This window comes from Colletotrichum tamarilloi, assembly GCF_030869305.1.
Source record: "Colletotrichum tamarilloi strain Tom-12 chromosome Unknown Scaffold_94.1, whole genome shotgun sequence".
NCBI lineage: Eukaryota > Fungi > Ascomycota > Sordariomycetes > Glomerellales > Glomerellaceae > Colletotrichum > Colletotrichum tamarilloi.
Genome location: NW_026849477.1, coordinates 22,999 through 37,585, shown reverse-complemented (window position 1 = coordinate 37,585; position 14,587 = coordinate 22,999). Strand labels below are relative to the sequence as shown.

At 54.6% G+C, this 14,587-nt stretch overlaps 4 protein-coding genes across 4 annotated transcripts; 1 reads left to right on the top strand and 3 right to left on the bottom strand.

The window, feature by feature from the left end:
• Positions 1–365: 365 nt before the first annotated feature.
• CTAM01_13374 (uncharacterized protein) lies at positions 366–728 on the bottom strand (the record flags this gene model as incomplete). The annotated part of the gene is made up of 1 exon (XM_060529378.1): positions 366–728. One exon carries the CDS (start codon positions 726–728, stop codon positions 366–368), a length of 363 nt encoding a protein of 120 aa, XP_060376023.1.
• Positions 729–1,933: 1,205 nt separating this feature from the next.
• On the bottom strand, positions 1,934–3,928 carry CTAM01_13373 (T-complex protein 1; the record flags this gene model as incomplete). The annotated part of the gene is made up of 3 exons (XM_060529377.1): positions 1,934–1,993; positions 2,074–3,448; positions 3,525–3,928. Coding segments are annotated over 3 exons (1,839 nt in total), but the record flags the coding sequence as incomplete, so codon positions are not given.
• Positions 3,929–4,714: 786 nt separating this feature from the next.
• CTAM01_13372 (eukaryotic translation initiation factor eIF2A) lies at positions 4,715–7,097 on the top strand (the record flags this gene model as incomplete). The annotated part of the gene is made up of 3 exons (XM_060529376.1): positions 4,715–4,986; positions 5,083–6,613; positions 6,675–7,097. The coding sequence occupies 3 exons, from the start codon at positions 4,715–4,717 to the stop codon at positions 7,095–7,097; spliced, it is 2,226 nt and encodes a 741-aa protein (XP_060376021.1).
• A 1,388-nt stretch (positions 7,098–8,485) lies between these two features.
• Positions 8,486–10,809, bottom strand: CTAM01_13371 (TBC domain-containing protein; the record flags this gene model as incomplete). The annotated part of the gene is made up of 2 exons (XM_060529375.1): positions 8,486–8,989; positions 9,055–10,809. The coding sequence occupies 2 exons, from the start codon at positions 10,807–10,809 to the stop codon at positions 8,486–8,488; spliced, it is 2,259 nt and encodes a 752-aa protein (XP_060376020.1).
• Between the last annotated feature and the right edge of the window lie 3,778 nt (positions 10,810–14,587).

Genomic DNA, 14,587 nt, shown 5'->3' with positions numbered 1-14,587 from the left:
TTGGGGCAATGGGGGGCCTGCTTGGCTGCAGTCGCTACTGTCGCTACACACACCCAAGACGTATCGAATGAGGCACTTACTTGCTATGATTGCTGTGTAAGGTAATTACAGAGAGGTAGGTAAGGTAGGTAACACGAGGCAAACAAGCAGACGGGAAGGGAAGCAAGCAACCACCATGGCACCAACGACGACTGCCAAGTGCCAAACCTTTCCTCTTTCCCACCCTTTAGTTAGAACTCGGGGAACTTGGAGGGGCTGGGAGAGTCCATCCAGCGTTTGCTGTGCCTTCTTTCTATCTCTGACCAAGGTACGGGCCAATCATGTTCTAGCGGGCCTCCCGTCCAGTACGGCGTAGCATTCTACCGTCATTGTGCCGTACAGCCGGTCCACACACGAGGGTGCACCAAGAACCTTGGTTGGAAGCTGCAAATCCCCGTCTGGTACGGAGTAGGTAGTAGTCTCTCCGACTCTCTGGCCCGTATCGTGTTGGACACTGGTCCATGGTCAATGGTCGTCCAAGGAACGTGGCGTTGGACGCGACGGGTTGGGATGCTTATGGGCCTTGGCCTGGGCCTGGGCCTGGACCTGTGTTGTCGCTTCGCTACAGAGACTGCGTACAAACGGGGCCCTTTGTATACTGGGGTTGAAGAACACGAAGAAGTCGTACGGAGTATGGAGTACCAGGGGGAAAAAACGGGAAACACAAACAGACGAAAGCATGGCGTCATGGGCGCAGCTTTCTGTAACGGTTGATGTGGCTTTCCCGGGAACGGGATGCGTAAGTACTTAGGTCCGTACCTTACCTTAGCTGACGGGTTCATCAAGCCATGCCCAAGTAATTGGAACCGGCAGAGAGAATAGGAATAGGAGTCGAATCCTTACTTCGTACGCCTTACTCCTGACTTCGATCCGGAGGGATGCTTTCTGCACGGCCACAGTCGTACGTGTACCTCGTACCGCACATATTGGTCCTTGGTGAAAGCGGCTGTGGTTGTGTGTGGAGAAAAAAGAACGGAATCAATGCGACTCATGGACAATGCTTGCCCTCCGGCTCCATCCCTCGACATTCCGATCTGCGGGCCCGGTGGACCTGACCTCTAATGCTGCCATCTTTTTCTCATCTTTTTTGGACCAGAAATCCGGAGCCGTAGTTTCGGGAGAATACAAGAGACGGAAAGGAATGCTAGTACGGCTGGCAAGATTGAGATGAACGACGTTGGCCAGAGTTCGGATGTCATGAGCGCAAAGGATGGAAGGACGAAACTCCAAGAACTCACCATTCATTTGCTGATACAAACACGAGTTCCTGGTACTTTTGCAACTTGCACGGACACCCAGAAACTCAACTTCTCAACCAATGTCGTGCGGAGAAATCAAGTCATTAATCCTTCTGCCTATTTCAATTACCGTGGTACCCCTAGCTGTCATCGGCTTTCCGCGTCGATCATGCACAAGGAAACCTTCCTCTTCCTCGCCAGCCAACGGCACCGCAAAGCTTATTGTCGTCCAATTCTAAGCCGCATCTTTCCCATGTGAGATATACACCATACCTTACCGTCCGATACGGTAAGACGAAGGAAGCCTCACATTTCAGCCACATGTCAGCTCCTGACCTCGTCTTGTCCCATGCCGGTCTCTTGCTCTCATCGGGAGCATCAAATCTGTGAATACCACCTTATTCGGCCATCACAAATAGTGTCGACATCCTGTCAAGTCACGCTGCAATCATCGAAATCCACCAATGGACGCTCAAATCATTCATGACACTGCCATTGATTCATTCAGCCCAAGATTGATCCCCTCCGGTCTATGGTATTCACTTTTTGTCTTTTGACCCAACGTCAACATGCAAATATGACTTTTTTCTTGCTCTCTCTTGACCTCCCATTCCTGCCGAGAAAACCCTCATGTGCTGCCATCACTGGCATGTCATTTAAGCGCGCTGCCGTTGTCTAGGAGCAGCGCGAATGATGTCGTCTACGCGGAGAAGAAGCTACTGTGTGTTAGTCATTCATCCCAGACATCATCTCTCAATCAACACCAAAGGCGTTGCTAGGCGGGTATGGCACGTACCTCTGCTGCCTCACTGGCAGACGAAACAACCGCTCTCTTCAGCTTGTAACTCTCAACGACACCCAAGTCGCGCATGTCGGTGATACCACCACCGGGCGACAGCAGGTCCAAACCATAATTCGTCATGCCGTCGTAAATCGCCTTTCTCAGACGGGCCACAAGCTCGCCAGAGTCGAGACCTGCGTTGTCGGCCAAAATGGTGGGCAGCTGGCGCAGCGCAGTCGCAAAGCTGCTGACAGCCATCTGCTTCTTGCCCTCAACGCGAGTGGCGGCACCCTCGACAGCCTTGGCCATAACCATCTCAGCACATCCACCACCCAGAGTGGTCCATGGCTCCTTCACCGTCTGTGACAGGACGGCAAGCGCGTCGTGCAGACTGCGCTCTGCCTCGTCCAGAAGCTGATCTGTGGCACCACGCAGCACAATGGTGCATGCCTCGCCAGCAGCGACACCAGAGAACTTGATCAAGGTGTCCTCGCCAATGATGACCTCCTCAATAAGCTCGCATTGTCCCAACTTGACCTGGTCGGGGTGGTCAAAAGTTGAGGCAATCTCACCGCCCGTCACCAACGCCAATCTCTCAATGCCATCAAAATCGGCGTGCTCGATAGACATGATGCCGGCGTCCGTGAAAAGCTGCTCGGGCCAGTTGTAGATGAGTTGTCTGTTGATGAAGCAGTTGATGCCGTGCGACTTAATCTTCTCCACCTTTGCCTTCATCTTCTCCTTCTCGGCCTTCTCGAGGTCGGCCAGCTTGCTCGTCGTTGACACCTTGACGCGAGCGCCAAAGATCTTGATCTTGTCTGTGTCCATAGAGGTGTTGGCGACCAGGATCTTGGCCTTCTCGAGGCGCTTGGGCTGGTTGACACCAATTTTCTTGTCGAGAATGAAACCCTCGTCGAGGTACGAGTCGCTCAACTTGCCACCGGCCTTCTTGATGATTTGGATATGGCTCAGGTCGGAGGAGTTCTTGAGTCGCAGCACGGCATCGCAGGCGAGCTTGGAGAAATGGTCGCGGTCCTGGGCCAGGACCTTGGAGCTGAGGGTTGTGCGGGCAATGGCCTGTAGGTCTTTTCTGAATGCCTCGGGAGTGTTGCTGCGGTCGACGGCTGACTCCTTCAGGGCCTTGAGGGCGGCCTGGCTTGCTATCCGGTATCCCTCGATAATGGTCTGGGGGTGGATCTTCTTGTCGACGAGCTTCTCAGCTTCGCGCAGAAGCTCCGCCGCAAGGACGGCAACGGAGGTGGTACCATCACCGACTTCATCGTCCTGGACCTTGGAGATGTTGACCAGCACCTTGGCCGCCGCGTTGTCGAGGGCAATGGACTTCAGAATGGTAGCGCCGTCGTTCGTGACCATGATCTCGCCAGTCGATCTGGACGTTTGTCAGCCATGTCAGTGGATCAAGGCGGTAGATGGGGGGTTATTGAATTTGGCGGGGTTCAACATACGCAGACTGCAGAATCTTGTCCATACCCTTGGGGCCGAGAGTGCTCTTGACGAGGTCACCGACGGCGATGGCGCCAACGAAGGCGGAGAGACGGGCATTCTCTCCCTTCTCCTCGGTAGTTCCGTCCTCGAAGATTTGTGTCGGGCTGAAGGACGACTGGAGGGGCACCCATTTGTTAGCATCTTGGGCCACATCCAAGGGGGTATGGGTGTTTGAGACGAACCATGGTGAATGTGTATTATGCAGACACTCTGTATCGAAAGTCGAATCGGTGACTGGGTGGGTGGGGGGAAAGCAAAGGTATCTGGGTTGTACAATCCTCAGCCTTGGGAGAGCTTCACCGAGAAAATCGTCGTAGAAAATTTGGGGGGGTTCAGCCTGGCGAAGTGGGGTGTGCTGGGCAGGAGCTTCCAGGCAGTGTGGTCAGCGAAGCAGAGCTGCTGTGGTGTTTCTACAGACGTCCATCCTCCACTGTAGCAATTACTAGTGGTCAGTGCGCACTCATGGCAGCAATTGGGCACCTGGCGGGGTACATCTTATGGCGGGAGCTTCTCTGGGCGGTGAGAGACGTGACCCTGAAGCAGTCCGATTGGGAAAGTGTACCTGACGGTGACGGTCGGCAGAATCCACACGTGACTCTCCTAGAGATGGCCGTTGCGACGAGGTATCGAAGTACCTTACCCAAGGCCCCAGGCAGTAGCGAGGGGCTTTCTCGGGACCGGAACAACCGAATAATCCAGCACACACGAATGTGCCATATCACCAAAAACTTTCCAAAACGAGGTCCAAATTGTGTGCGCGATAGTTGTTTGGTCCCCTTTACCAACCCCTGTAGAACTCCCCTTCAAGACGTGAAATCCATTCAGTCGATAAGCCGCTAGCATCCAAATCTCCAGAGCCGTTTCGTAGAGTTTGCACCGAATTTGCCCTGCACCCAGAGCCACATTGAAGCGCTCCGCAAGCCGCAAACCCTCACAAAAAAACCGAGAAAATCGCGGGGCACTTTTCAACCACTGGAAAGCCACCCCAACCCCACTCTATTTGGCACCTCTTTTTTTCCTTCCCACCACAGAAAGGCCATCGCAACGCTTCCTCGCCGAGAGACACGCACCCCCTTCCCCTTCCGTCCCCCGATCCGAAGAATTCACAACCGCCACACCTCGACTGTTGACTGATCCAGTCGTCGCAATCATGGCGCCTTCTTTCGACCATCTGCGCGAGGCAGATCTCGACGACGACGAGTACGATGAGGAGGAGATCGACATCTCCGACCTGCGCGAGAAGTACGAGGTTCAGCTGGAGCAGGGATACGACACCTTCGTGGTCATCGATGGCCTTCCCGAAGTCAATGAGGACCAGAAGCCCAAGCTGGTCAAGTTCTTGCTGAAGAAGCTGAACTCTGTTGGAAAGACGAGAGAGGATCTGATTTACATGCCCATGGGCGACAATGGAAAGTCGCTGAGGTACGTTTGGTCTAGTGGATCCCCGTCTCGGATCTGACCCAGAGAGATGGAGATCGCGCTCGAGACAAGACAGCGATGCTGACGATGACCGCTCAGATTTGCCTTTGTCGAGTACTCCTCCCCCAGCGAAGCCGCCGCTGCCGTTCGTGGACTCGACCAGGTCCCTCTCGACAAGAAGCACACCCTCCGCGTCAACAAGCTCACCGATGTCGACCGCTACGGCCGCGAAGGCAAGGTCCACGAGGAGTACACCCCGCCTCACATTGAGGAGTTCACCGAGACCGAGCACCTGAGATCATTCATGAAGGACCCTAGCGGACGTGGAAGAGACCAGTTCGCCATGTACCGCGGCGACACCGTTGGCGTCTTCTGGAACAACGAGAAGGACGTCCCCGAGAACGTTGTTGACCGTCAAAACTGGACAGACAGCTTCATCCGCTGGTCACCACAGGGAACCTACCTCACCTCGGTCCACGCCCAGGGTGTTCAGACTTGGGGTGGCCCGTCATGGTCAAGGCAGAAGCGTTTCCCTCACCCCTTTGTCACCTTTGTCGACTGGTCTCCTTCCGAGAAGTACCTGGTGACATGGTCTGCTCGCCCCATCTCCATCCCCGACGAGGGCCACCCGGCCTTGTCTGTCGATGATGATGGCAAGAACTACGTTATCTGGAGTGTCGAGTCTGGCAAGCCCATTCGTTCCTTCGCCAACCTGGATATGGAGGGTATGGACGAGGCGAAGCAGCGCAAGCTGCTCTGGCCCGCTTTCAAGTGGTCCGCCGATGACAAGTACGTCGCGCGTCTCAACTACCAGACCGGTATCTCCGTCTACGAGCTCCCCCGCATGAACCTCCTCGACAAGACTTCCATCAAGATCGAGGGTATCATGGAGTTCGACTGGGCCCCGGCTAGCGTCCAAAGAGATGGTATCAAGACATATGAGCAGCTTCTTACCTACTGGACACCCGAGATTGGCAGCAACCCCGCCAAGGTTGGTCTTATGAGCATCCCCAGCAAGGAGGTTGTCCGTCAACTGCCCCTCTTCAGCGTCTCTGACGCTAAGCTCCACTGGCAATCCGATGCCTCATACCTCTGCGTCAAGGTCGATCGTCACTCCAAGTCCAAGAAGTCCCAGGCCACCACTCTCGAGATCTTCCGCATCAAGGAGAAGGGCGTTCCCGTCGAGGTTGTCGACACCATCAAGGACACAGTCATTAACTTTGCCTGGGAGCCCAAGGGTGACAGATTCGTCATCATCACGACAACGGAGCCCGTCGGCGCTGTCGCCGTCGCCCCCAAGACCTCCGTCTCCTTCTTCTGCCCCGAGAAGGCCAAGGGCAACGTCGTTGGTAACTTCAAGCACCTCCGCACCCTGGAGAAGAAGAACAGCAACGCCATCTACTGGTCCCCCCGCGGTAGATTCGTCGTGATCGCCACCGTCCACAACCAGCAGAGCTCCGACCTTGACTTCTTCGACCTCGACTTTGAGGGTGAGAAGCCCGAGTCAGACAAGGATCTGACCGCCAACCTCCAGCTCATGAACACCGGCGACCACTACGGTGTCACCGACATTGAGTGGGACCCCTCAGGACGTTTCGTCGCCACCTGGGCCTCCGCCTGGAAGCACTCTGTATGTGGTCATGCTTTTTCCCTGACCGAATGAACGCAAGTACTAACGAAACGGACTATAGATGGAAAACGGATACCACATCTACGACTTCAAGGGTGAGGCTCTCCGCGAGGAGCCCGTCGAGAAGTTCAAGCAGCTCGCGTGGCGCCCTCGCCCCCCGACGCTGCTCACCAAGGAGGAGCAGAAGCAGATCCGCAAGAACCTGCGCGAGTACAGTCGCGTCTTCGAGCAGGAGGATATGGACCGTGGCGCCTCTGCCGACCGCGAGGTCGTCGAGGCCCGCCGTCGCCAGCTCGCCGAGTGGGTCGCCTGGCGCGAGTCCATCGAGGAGGAGGTCGCCGAGGAGCGCAAGGACCTCGGCCTGCCCTTGGACATTGTCGCCTACCTCCTCTCCCAGAAGACGCAGGCCAGCGAGGGCGAGGAGCAGATCATTGAGGAGATTGTGGAGGAGGTTCTCGAGGAGACGGAGGAGATTGTCAACTAAAAGGGTTAGTTAAGGCAAGAGATGACACATGAAGAGGTTGGGTGATTTTTTTCGTTGTGTTTTTTAGATGAGGACGGAAGCAAACCAGCCATCGTCCGCCCACAAGTTGTCGTCGCAGTTCCTGGAAAAAGTAGCCAAAAAGGGGGCCATGATGAGGAGTGAAAAGTCTAAAGGGGGCCCGTCACAACAAGCCTTTCCCAGTTGTTTTCCCATTTGGGCGGTTAGGTGAGGTTGAGGCATCTGCACAGGAAGGTTAATTCACGGATTTGAAGACACACGTATTGCATGACGCTCGTGAGTGCAGCTGAAGTCAAGCTGTTCATGATGTCTATCGTGACTAAATGCTTGGGGGTATCTCGGTGATGGCATACACGACGATACAGCCCAAGGTATCCTGCTTGATATGCGAGATGGACGATACTCTTGTAGAGCCAATGGTAATCGAACGTCACATAACATCGAAGTAGATCTTAGCTCAGATGAAGTCTTTGACAAGTCATATTTGCCTTGCGACAGACCTTGATAGTGTAAAGCTACGTCACAGTAGTTGTCACGATTGATTGTCTCACTGTCATGATGGACCATAGACGCAGATTTAAGTTGTAATACTAGCACACATGGGTTCTTCTACAATACGACTATGATACGAATGGGATATCAAAGAGGTGATCGACACCTCTGGGGGAAAAAATAAAGCCATGAACCCCGCCCGGTTCAAGAAAATAAAGCAAGATGCGGATCGCTAGCGACGCCAGAAAATGTTTGATGCTAAAATCCAACCCCTGGGTCGTCTGTCTTACGGGGTAAACGACGCGCCCCTACACGACGCCGGTGTAGAACCAATACAGGTTACATCCTCTATCCGGGATCGTCTCTCGTCCCAGGAGAAACATGAACATTGTTTTATCCGCAGGGAAAGCCGGGCCTGCCACGTTCCGCATGGTCAAGTTCCTCGGCGCCCAGCGTCTGTATATCTACATGCCACAATAAGAATGTCTGTCTTTGCCTATGAGGATGCTCGCGCACTGCGAAACTTCCAGGCGACAGATGAGAATAGTATATATCCCGTACAGGTAAAGAGACGAAAAAAAAAAAAAAGGGTTGCTACAAAAAACCAGCTCCCACAGGTAATGTCCATCGCGCCGCAGACGCCGGTTGCTCTTTATACACGCCCACTAGTAGACAGCTTGCAGCCGACTGCCTTATGCGAGCTGAGTTGAGTGCTGTTGGTTTTCCGTTGTATGTGCGATTGCCTCCGATGGAAGGGCCGGTACGACACCGGCCCAGGAGATTAGATATAAACAGTTAGGATCATGTCGTATTTTTCCAAAGCCGAAATATTCATCAAGCGTAAAAGGACTTTTCAATACGAGACCGTTCGGAACAGACTAGGCTTTGCCCGCTTCCCGAACGGATCGCATCCACTGGTCTTCGGCACCATCGTCGCCAACTACAGCCTTACGGCCATCCTTGTTGGCGCTGCTTTCGACCAGCTTCTTGGCTTCTCCAGCCGACTTGGCGCCAAGGAGTGCCATTTCGTGACGCATGAGCGTGGCCACAGCTGCTCGCACCAAGACCGCATCGCCCTCAAAGACGTAGACGTCCCACAGGCGAGCGGCTTCGTCCATAGCCAGATGTGTGGTTCCGAGTCCCATGAAGAAGTTGCCGAGGTAGAAATCTGCGTCACCCTCGGAAATATCTTTGGTCAGGTGCTCGTGAAGACGTGGAGCCTTGACGCTCAAAGTCTGCATCACGAGGTTGTAGGCTGAAGCCTTCGCACCGGGATCTTCTGAGTAAAAGCTCAGAGGCAACGGGCGATTTAGGACGTTGGCCAGGGCGATAAATGTTGCGGACGGCGAGGGAAGGTTCAGTAACAGAAGGGCGGCGACGGTCTGCGAAGGGAGTTAGTTCATGATAGCACTCCAAACGATGTTTGTGAGACTTGAGATGGACTTACGTTGCAGCCCTTGACGTAGCCGATATCGCTCCGGTACAGCGCATAGGCGAACAGGACGTCAACGAGGCTCTGGTGAAGTGGCCCGCCGACTTGGAAAATTCGAAGATCCTGCCATGTGTGTTCGGCCACGTCTTTGCGGATAGCTGACAGCCATGCGGCTCTCTGGATATCCTCCGAATCGCCCTTGCCAGCCTTGACTCGCTCCTCAAGCTCCTGGGACCGGCCGAGGGCGGCCTTGTAGGACTTTTCCGACAGGCCAAGTTCGTTGCCAATGGCCCTGGACCAGACCTGACCTCTGCTGCGCGGAGCAATTCCCTTCCACCACAGCTCACGGGTGCGACGTTCGCGGATTGCGTCGGTCCATCTCGGAATGATGTCGTCCTCCCAAATATGCATCAAGCTGTCGACCTTCAGATCGCGTGAAGATTTCCGCGCGAGACGCGAAGCCTCACGGCGGCGATCTGCCTCGGCGCTGCGTGCCATCATCTTCTTATATTCACGCAGATGACGCTTCTCTTCCGCGGGATCCTTGGGAGGAAGCCATGATGGTCTGGTGCGACTGAGCACAGCCTCCTTTTCCTTGGAAACTGGGAGTGGGTCGATCATAATGTTGGTTTGACTCCGGAGTGAAGGAAGTTCGGGAAGAGCGGACTTGACGCGGGGCTTCTGAGCGTGTTGTTCGAGAGATTTGCCATTCCATGTGTGACGTCCTGTAGGGTTGGCATTTTCAGCGGCCTTTTCACGCACATAATCCGAGTGCTCCTCGAGCTTCTCCGTCAAGTCCTTGGCATCGGCATTGAGTTCTGCCAGTGCGAGATTCCAGCTTCTTGCCCGAGTCTTGAGTGGTTCAGGGCCACGTTCGCCAATCGAGGACAGAGCAGTGTCGGACTTCCACGACGGTGAACGCAGGCATCCCGTCTCAACTGGGATTGGAGATGTTCCGTTGCCAACACTGCGAACACGTTCCTTTGGCGGCCGGTTAGGAGATGCTCCAGAGGAAGTTGGCCTGCTCGGCGTGCGCTCAAGCTTGGGTCGAGGAGAGATGGGAACATTGTCGAGAATAAGGCCGTCGGGAATGTCGTCCGTGTCATCCTCGTCGCACTCTTTTTCCAACTCAAATGTGGATTTTCTGTCTTGGTTCGACTGCCAGCTGCCCCGACGCGGTTTCAGGGGTACATTGGGGTCTCTCGGCAATAGCGAGAAGTTCGGGCTCGGGCTGCGGTTCTTGCGAGGGAATTGAAGGGAAGTCGTCGAGTGGCTCGCGAAACCTCGAGGGTTTACCGGGTTCACCGGGCTTCGACGGGGATCGGGAAGGCGGCCAGCGCTTGGGCTGCGGCGGTTGAGAACGTGGCTGTCGGTCTTCAAGCTCAAGAAAGGGGGTCGAGAGGAACCGCGAGAGTGGGGAGCGAGGTCTGCCGTGGGACCTGAGCTTCTAGGCTTCGCGAGGTCTCGTGTCACCGGCGGAGAGCGGGAATGGGGTGGTTTCCATGACGGAGGGCGGAAGTCGTTGGCGTAGGATCTCGAGTAAGGTTGAGAGGGCTTCGAATGGGACTCGCGAACGCGTTGTGTCTCGTAATGAGAAGCATCGTCATCTAGACCGATTTCTTCAAAATGGCTAACGTCGTCCAGGACGCTATTGTCGTCGGAATGGAAGGACTTGAAGGAAGAGGACTTTGACGACTTTGAGGACGTCATACCTGGCGGTGAACCTGGACTGGGACCCGCGAGATCAACGTCTTGATGCCCGTATATCATCATTGCATCGCCGAGTATCGAGGAGAAGGAAAAGGAAGGAAACGAAAGGGAGGAAGAGAAAACAAGACAAAAAGCTTGTTTGGCGGTATCTCTGGTCGAGATTGTCGTGGCCAGGCCTTGGAAGGACGGGGCAACAGTCCAGAATAGGGTGGATGGTGGAGGGCCCCTTGGGCAGGTTGCTTGGGAGTCGGGACCTGGGTCTGGGTGCGGGTTGGTGGAGCAAGGGAAATGGACCAGGCTATGCTGTAATGATTGCTGGGATCTGGGCGTTGGAACCTTGAGGTGGGAGAGTGGTTGCGGGTTGCGCGGGTGGTTCGCAAGGCGCAATTATGCGTAGCGGGCAATCCCTGGCTCAGGGCTTGGCTGGTGCTTGGTCGTCTTGTCTTTCTGACGAGGGATGATGAGACGAGACGAAGGCAGACTGTCTGTGGGGAGGGACCCCTTGATGCTCAGCGTGTACGAAAGCCCAGGTGAAGTGTCTCGAAATGGCTGGGATAGTGACGGCGGGGTGGCCGGTTGTCAAGGTCACAGGACGTGTTGTATGGACAGCACGCAGTGATGAGAGTATGCGTCGTTAATCAGGACAAAATGGGATGATGGCAGCTGAAAGCGTTGACCTCGGGTCCGGTTATTGATATTATACGGGACTTGTTGTATAGTATGATACGTGATGGAAGAATGTGCGTGTTGGCGATTGTTGGTGCGGTGCGGGCGAGTGAACGAATGTACGGATACGGATAGAGGAAACAGCGATGTAAAGTCCGTGAACGGCGACAATCTAGCGGTAAGAAGAGCGGTAACAGTTACTGGTGCGGTATGTCGAAATCTAAGGTATGGATGCGTTGTTGGCAAGGTGAGGTAGCGAGCGACGGCATGTAATAGTGTATGAAGACCCAGACAATAATGCAGAGGTGTCAATTGATAGGCACGGACGGGATAGGGCTGGAGGGGAGTGAAACGAAAGGGATGCAAAAGAATACTAAGGCAAGGTAAAAGTAGCGAGCGTGGGATGATGGATGGGATGCCAGAGGAGACTCGAGGTAGGTAGATGACGAGCCGAGTCCAAGACTTTCGAAATGGCAAAGGATAGTGAGAGGAAAAAAAAACAGATGACGGGAGATGAGGAGGGGTGAGGACGCAATGGGCAATTGGGTAGAGCCGAAATGACGGCAGATTGGAGAGAGCAAGCAAATGAGCGGCAAATCAACGATGAGTTGAGCTATGCATACAGCAGACAAGAGTGAAGTGAGCAGGGACAGGGAAGACAGCGGACGAGACAGGACGAACAACCTTCCGGCGGTGTTGTCGAAGAAAAAACCAGGGCAAAACGGGGCAAAAGGGGGGGAGGGAAAACAGGATCCGATGCAGATGCCAATGGGGAAGAATCAAGGAGAGAGAGAGAGTGAGGGACGGGATAGGGATCATGGATGGGAGGAGTTTGAAGAGACACGGAGACTCGCGGTTGAGGGAGAGCCTGAGAGGTGGACGTGGAGAAGATTTTCTTCCCCTTTCTGATTGGGGGCGGAGATGTCGGCGGTACCTGGAGGGGACGTACCTTTTCTCCCCCTTCCTTCCTCACTTCCCGTAATGCAAAGGTCTCTCCTTCCAGGTATTGTGTACGGCAGGTACTTACCTTGAGGTACTGTCTGTGAGGTATCTCGACAGGTTCTATTTCCACATCGGGTACGTACTCTGCTAGTGGTCACAACGACTGCAGAGCGCAATGTCCGTGGTGCATGTACACAACACTAACATGTTCTATGAGAGAATACTCCTTCCATGAATCCCAGAAATCCTGACTCCCACCAGCGTGATAAACAAGAGTTGCAATCATGATCTCAGTTTATGCAGGCGGCAGATTGGACGAATGCAGGCTGTGTCAAAGTGGGTGTGCTGGCCCTGGATCATCACTGCAGCCATCCAGCTGGGAAACCGAAGAAAAGAACAGGCTCTCTGGCTGCAGAACCTCGCGCGAAACATGGCACCGCCAGGGGACACACACACACACAGTCACGCACCAGCACTCGACCTCACTGTGAAGTTGCATGGGAGGGTGGGAGGTTAATCCTGGACCTTGAACCACTCAGAGGCCGCCATGGCAACGGGGAGACAATGTCCTTGATCCACCCGGACATTGTCAAATATCAGCATGCAGACGGCAGCCGTGGTCTGGCCCGACGTCCAGGATTACCTTACTCGAGTGAGCTCTGAGAGATCGAGCTTCTGACATTGAGAGAATATGCACTGCCAAAATTGGCCAGCTGTGCGCAGGCCGTCAATCCAACTGTCGGTCTGCACTCTGCAGAGGGCAACAATCAAAAGGAAATGGAAAGGAAATGCTATACTCCGTAGACAGTGGCCAGATGAGTCGAGACCTCCAAATCCGCCCACAGCTGCAGATGTAATTCTCGCTTAGGTACAAGATCGCAAGTACCGCCCACCGGGGACTCCACCCACGTCAATCTGGCTCGGGTCCGCAAGGATACCTCCCCCCGTGTACCTCCACCTCTCGCGACTCAGTCACTCGCCAGAGGCGACAAGACGCACACCATTTGCACCAGTAACAACGCATTTACGGCACCCACAAGTCTCTCGACCGTCAAAAAAGCTGTCGGGTTCCTGCCTGCTCGCCCTGCCCATCGCCGCCTGTCCAGCTGTGATTGTCACCACACTTCAGCTGAGATCAACGGCCCGGCGTCGAACCAGGCCCGGGTTTACTATCGACCGCCCGCTCACTGCCTCACTCGGACCCATCGGAGGTCCGATCCACTCTCCTCCCGTCTCCAGTGTCATTTCCCGTCCCCTCACTCACTCTCACTGCACCTGAGACTCTGAGTGACTGCTTACTCTCACGTCGCAAGTGCCGCTCCCATCCACACTCTCACTCACTGGCCACTGCCACACGCACACTCATGTCACTCACAGTCCACACCTCTGTGACATGACACTGAGTTCATGCACGTCTTCCTCCCTTCTCGGGTGCTTACCTAACAAAACCTCAGACGATGGTCGAGCACCGTCAGACTCACCACGAACTGGAGGGCATGTCAATTGAAACGCCCCGGCCGTTTCTGATTGTTTCTTGCGCTGAGGACTTTGGAGGCCTGCCGTCATTGCACATCATCCAACTAACCTTATCCTGTGATGTGACGGTTCCTCGAACACGCCTCTTTTCTTCTTCCTCTCACAATTGTTCAATGCTGCCGCATTTCATCTCATCCGAACAGTGAGTCCGCAACGCGAGACGTAGGTTGCCCTCACCATCGGTATCGTCCATCTGGATCGACTACTCATTCGCGTCTGATACGACCTTGGGCATAAAGTAACCGCCGCGATGACCTCAGTAAGCGCCTGCACCAAACACGACCAATCGCCATGACGGCATCATTTCCTCGGCTCACTCTCGTTAAGGTAACTTCTCGTCCTCAACCTCTTCCAGTATATCTTTGCAGTGTCAGTGCACTTGGCTCTGGTCATCCGAAGCAATGGCACATGATTATTCTTGCCATCTGTCCCGGGCACAATGACGTCCAGCCAGCCGCAGCACCTTCATCCCATCTTCATGACCCGAGTCATCCTCACCCGCCCTTATCTTTTCTTGGTAACGTAGGGTCAAAACATTATGAAGCACGGCCTAGCACATGCTGAGAAGACCCGCGAACATGGCTGTCGGCGACCTCGGGGTCATCATCAACACCAACGTTTCTGAAGCTCCAGAAGTTCCTGGGTTCTGGCCCCAGCCTCCTCAGAAACAGTTGAATGAAAGCTACCTATGCTG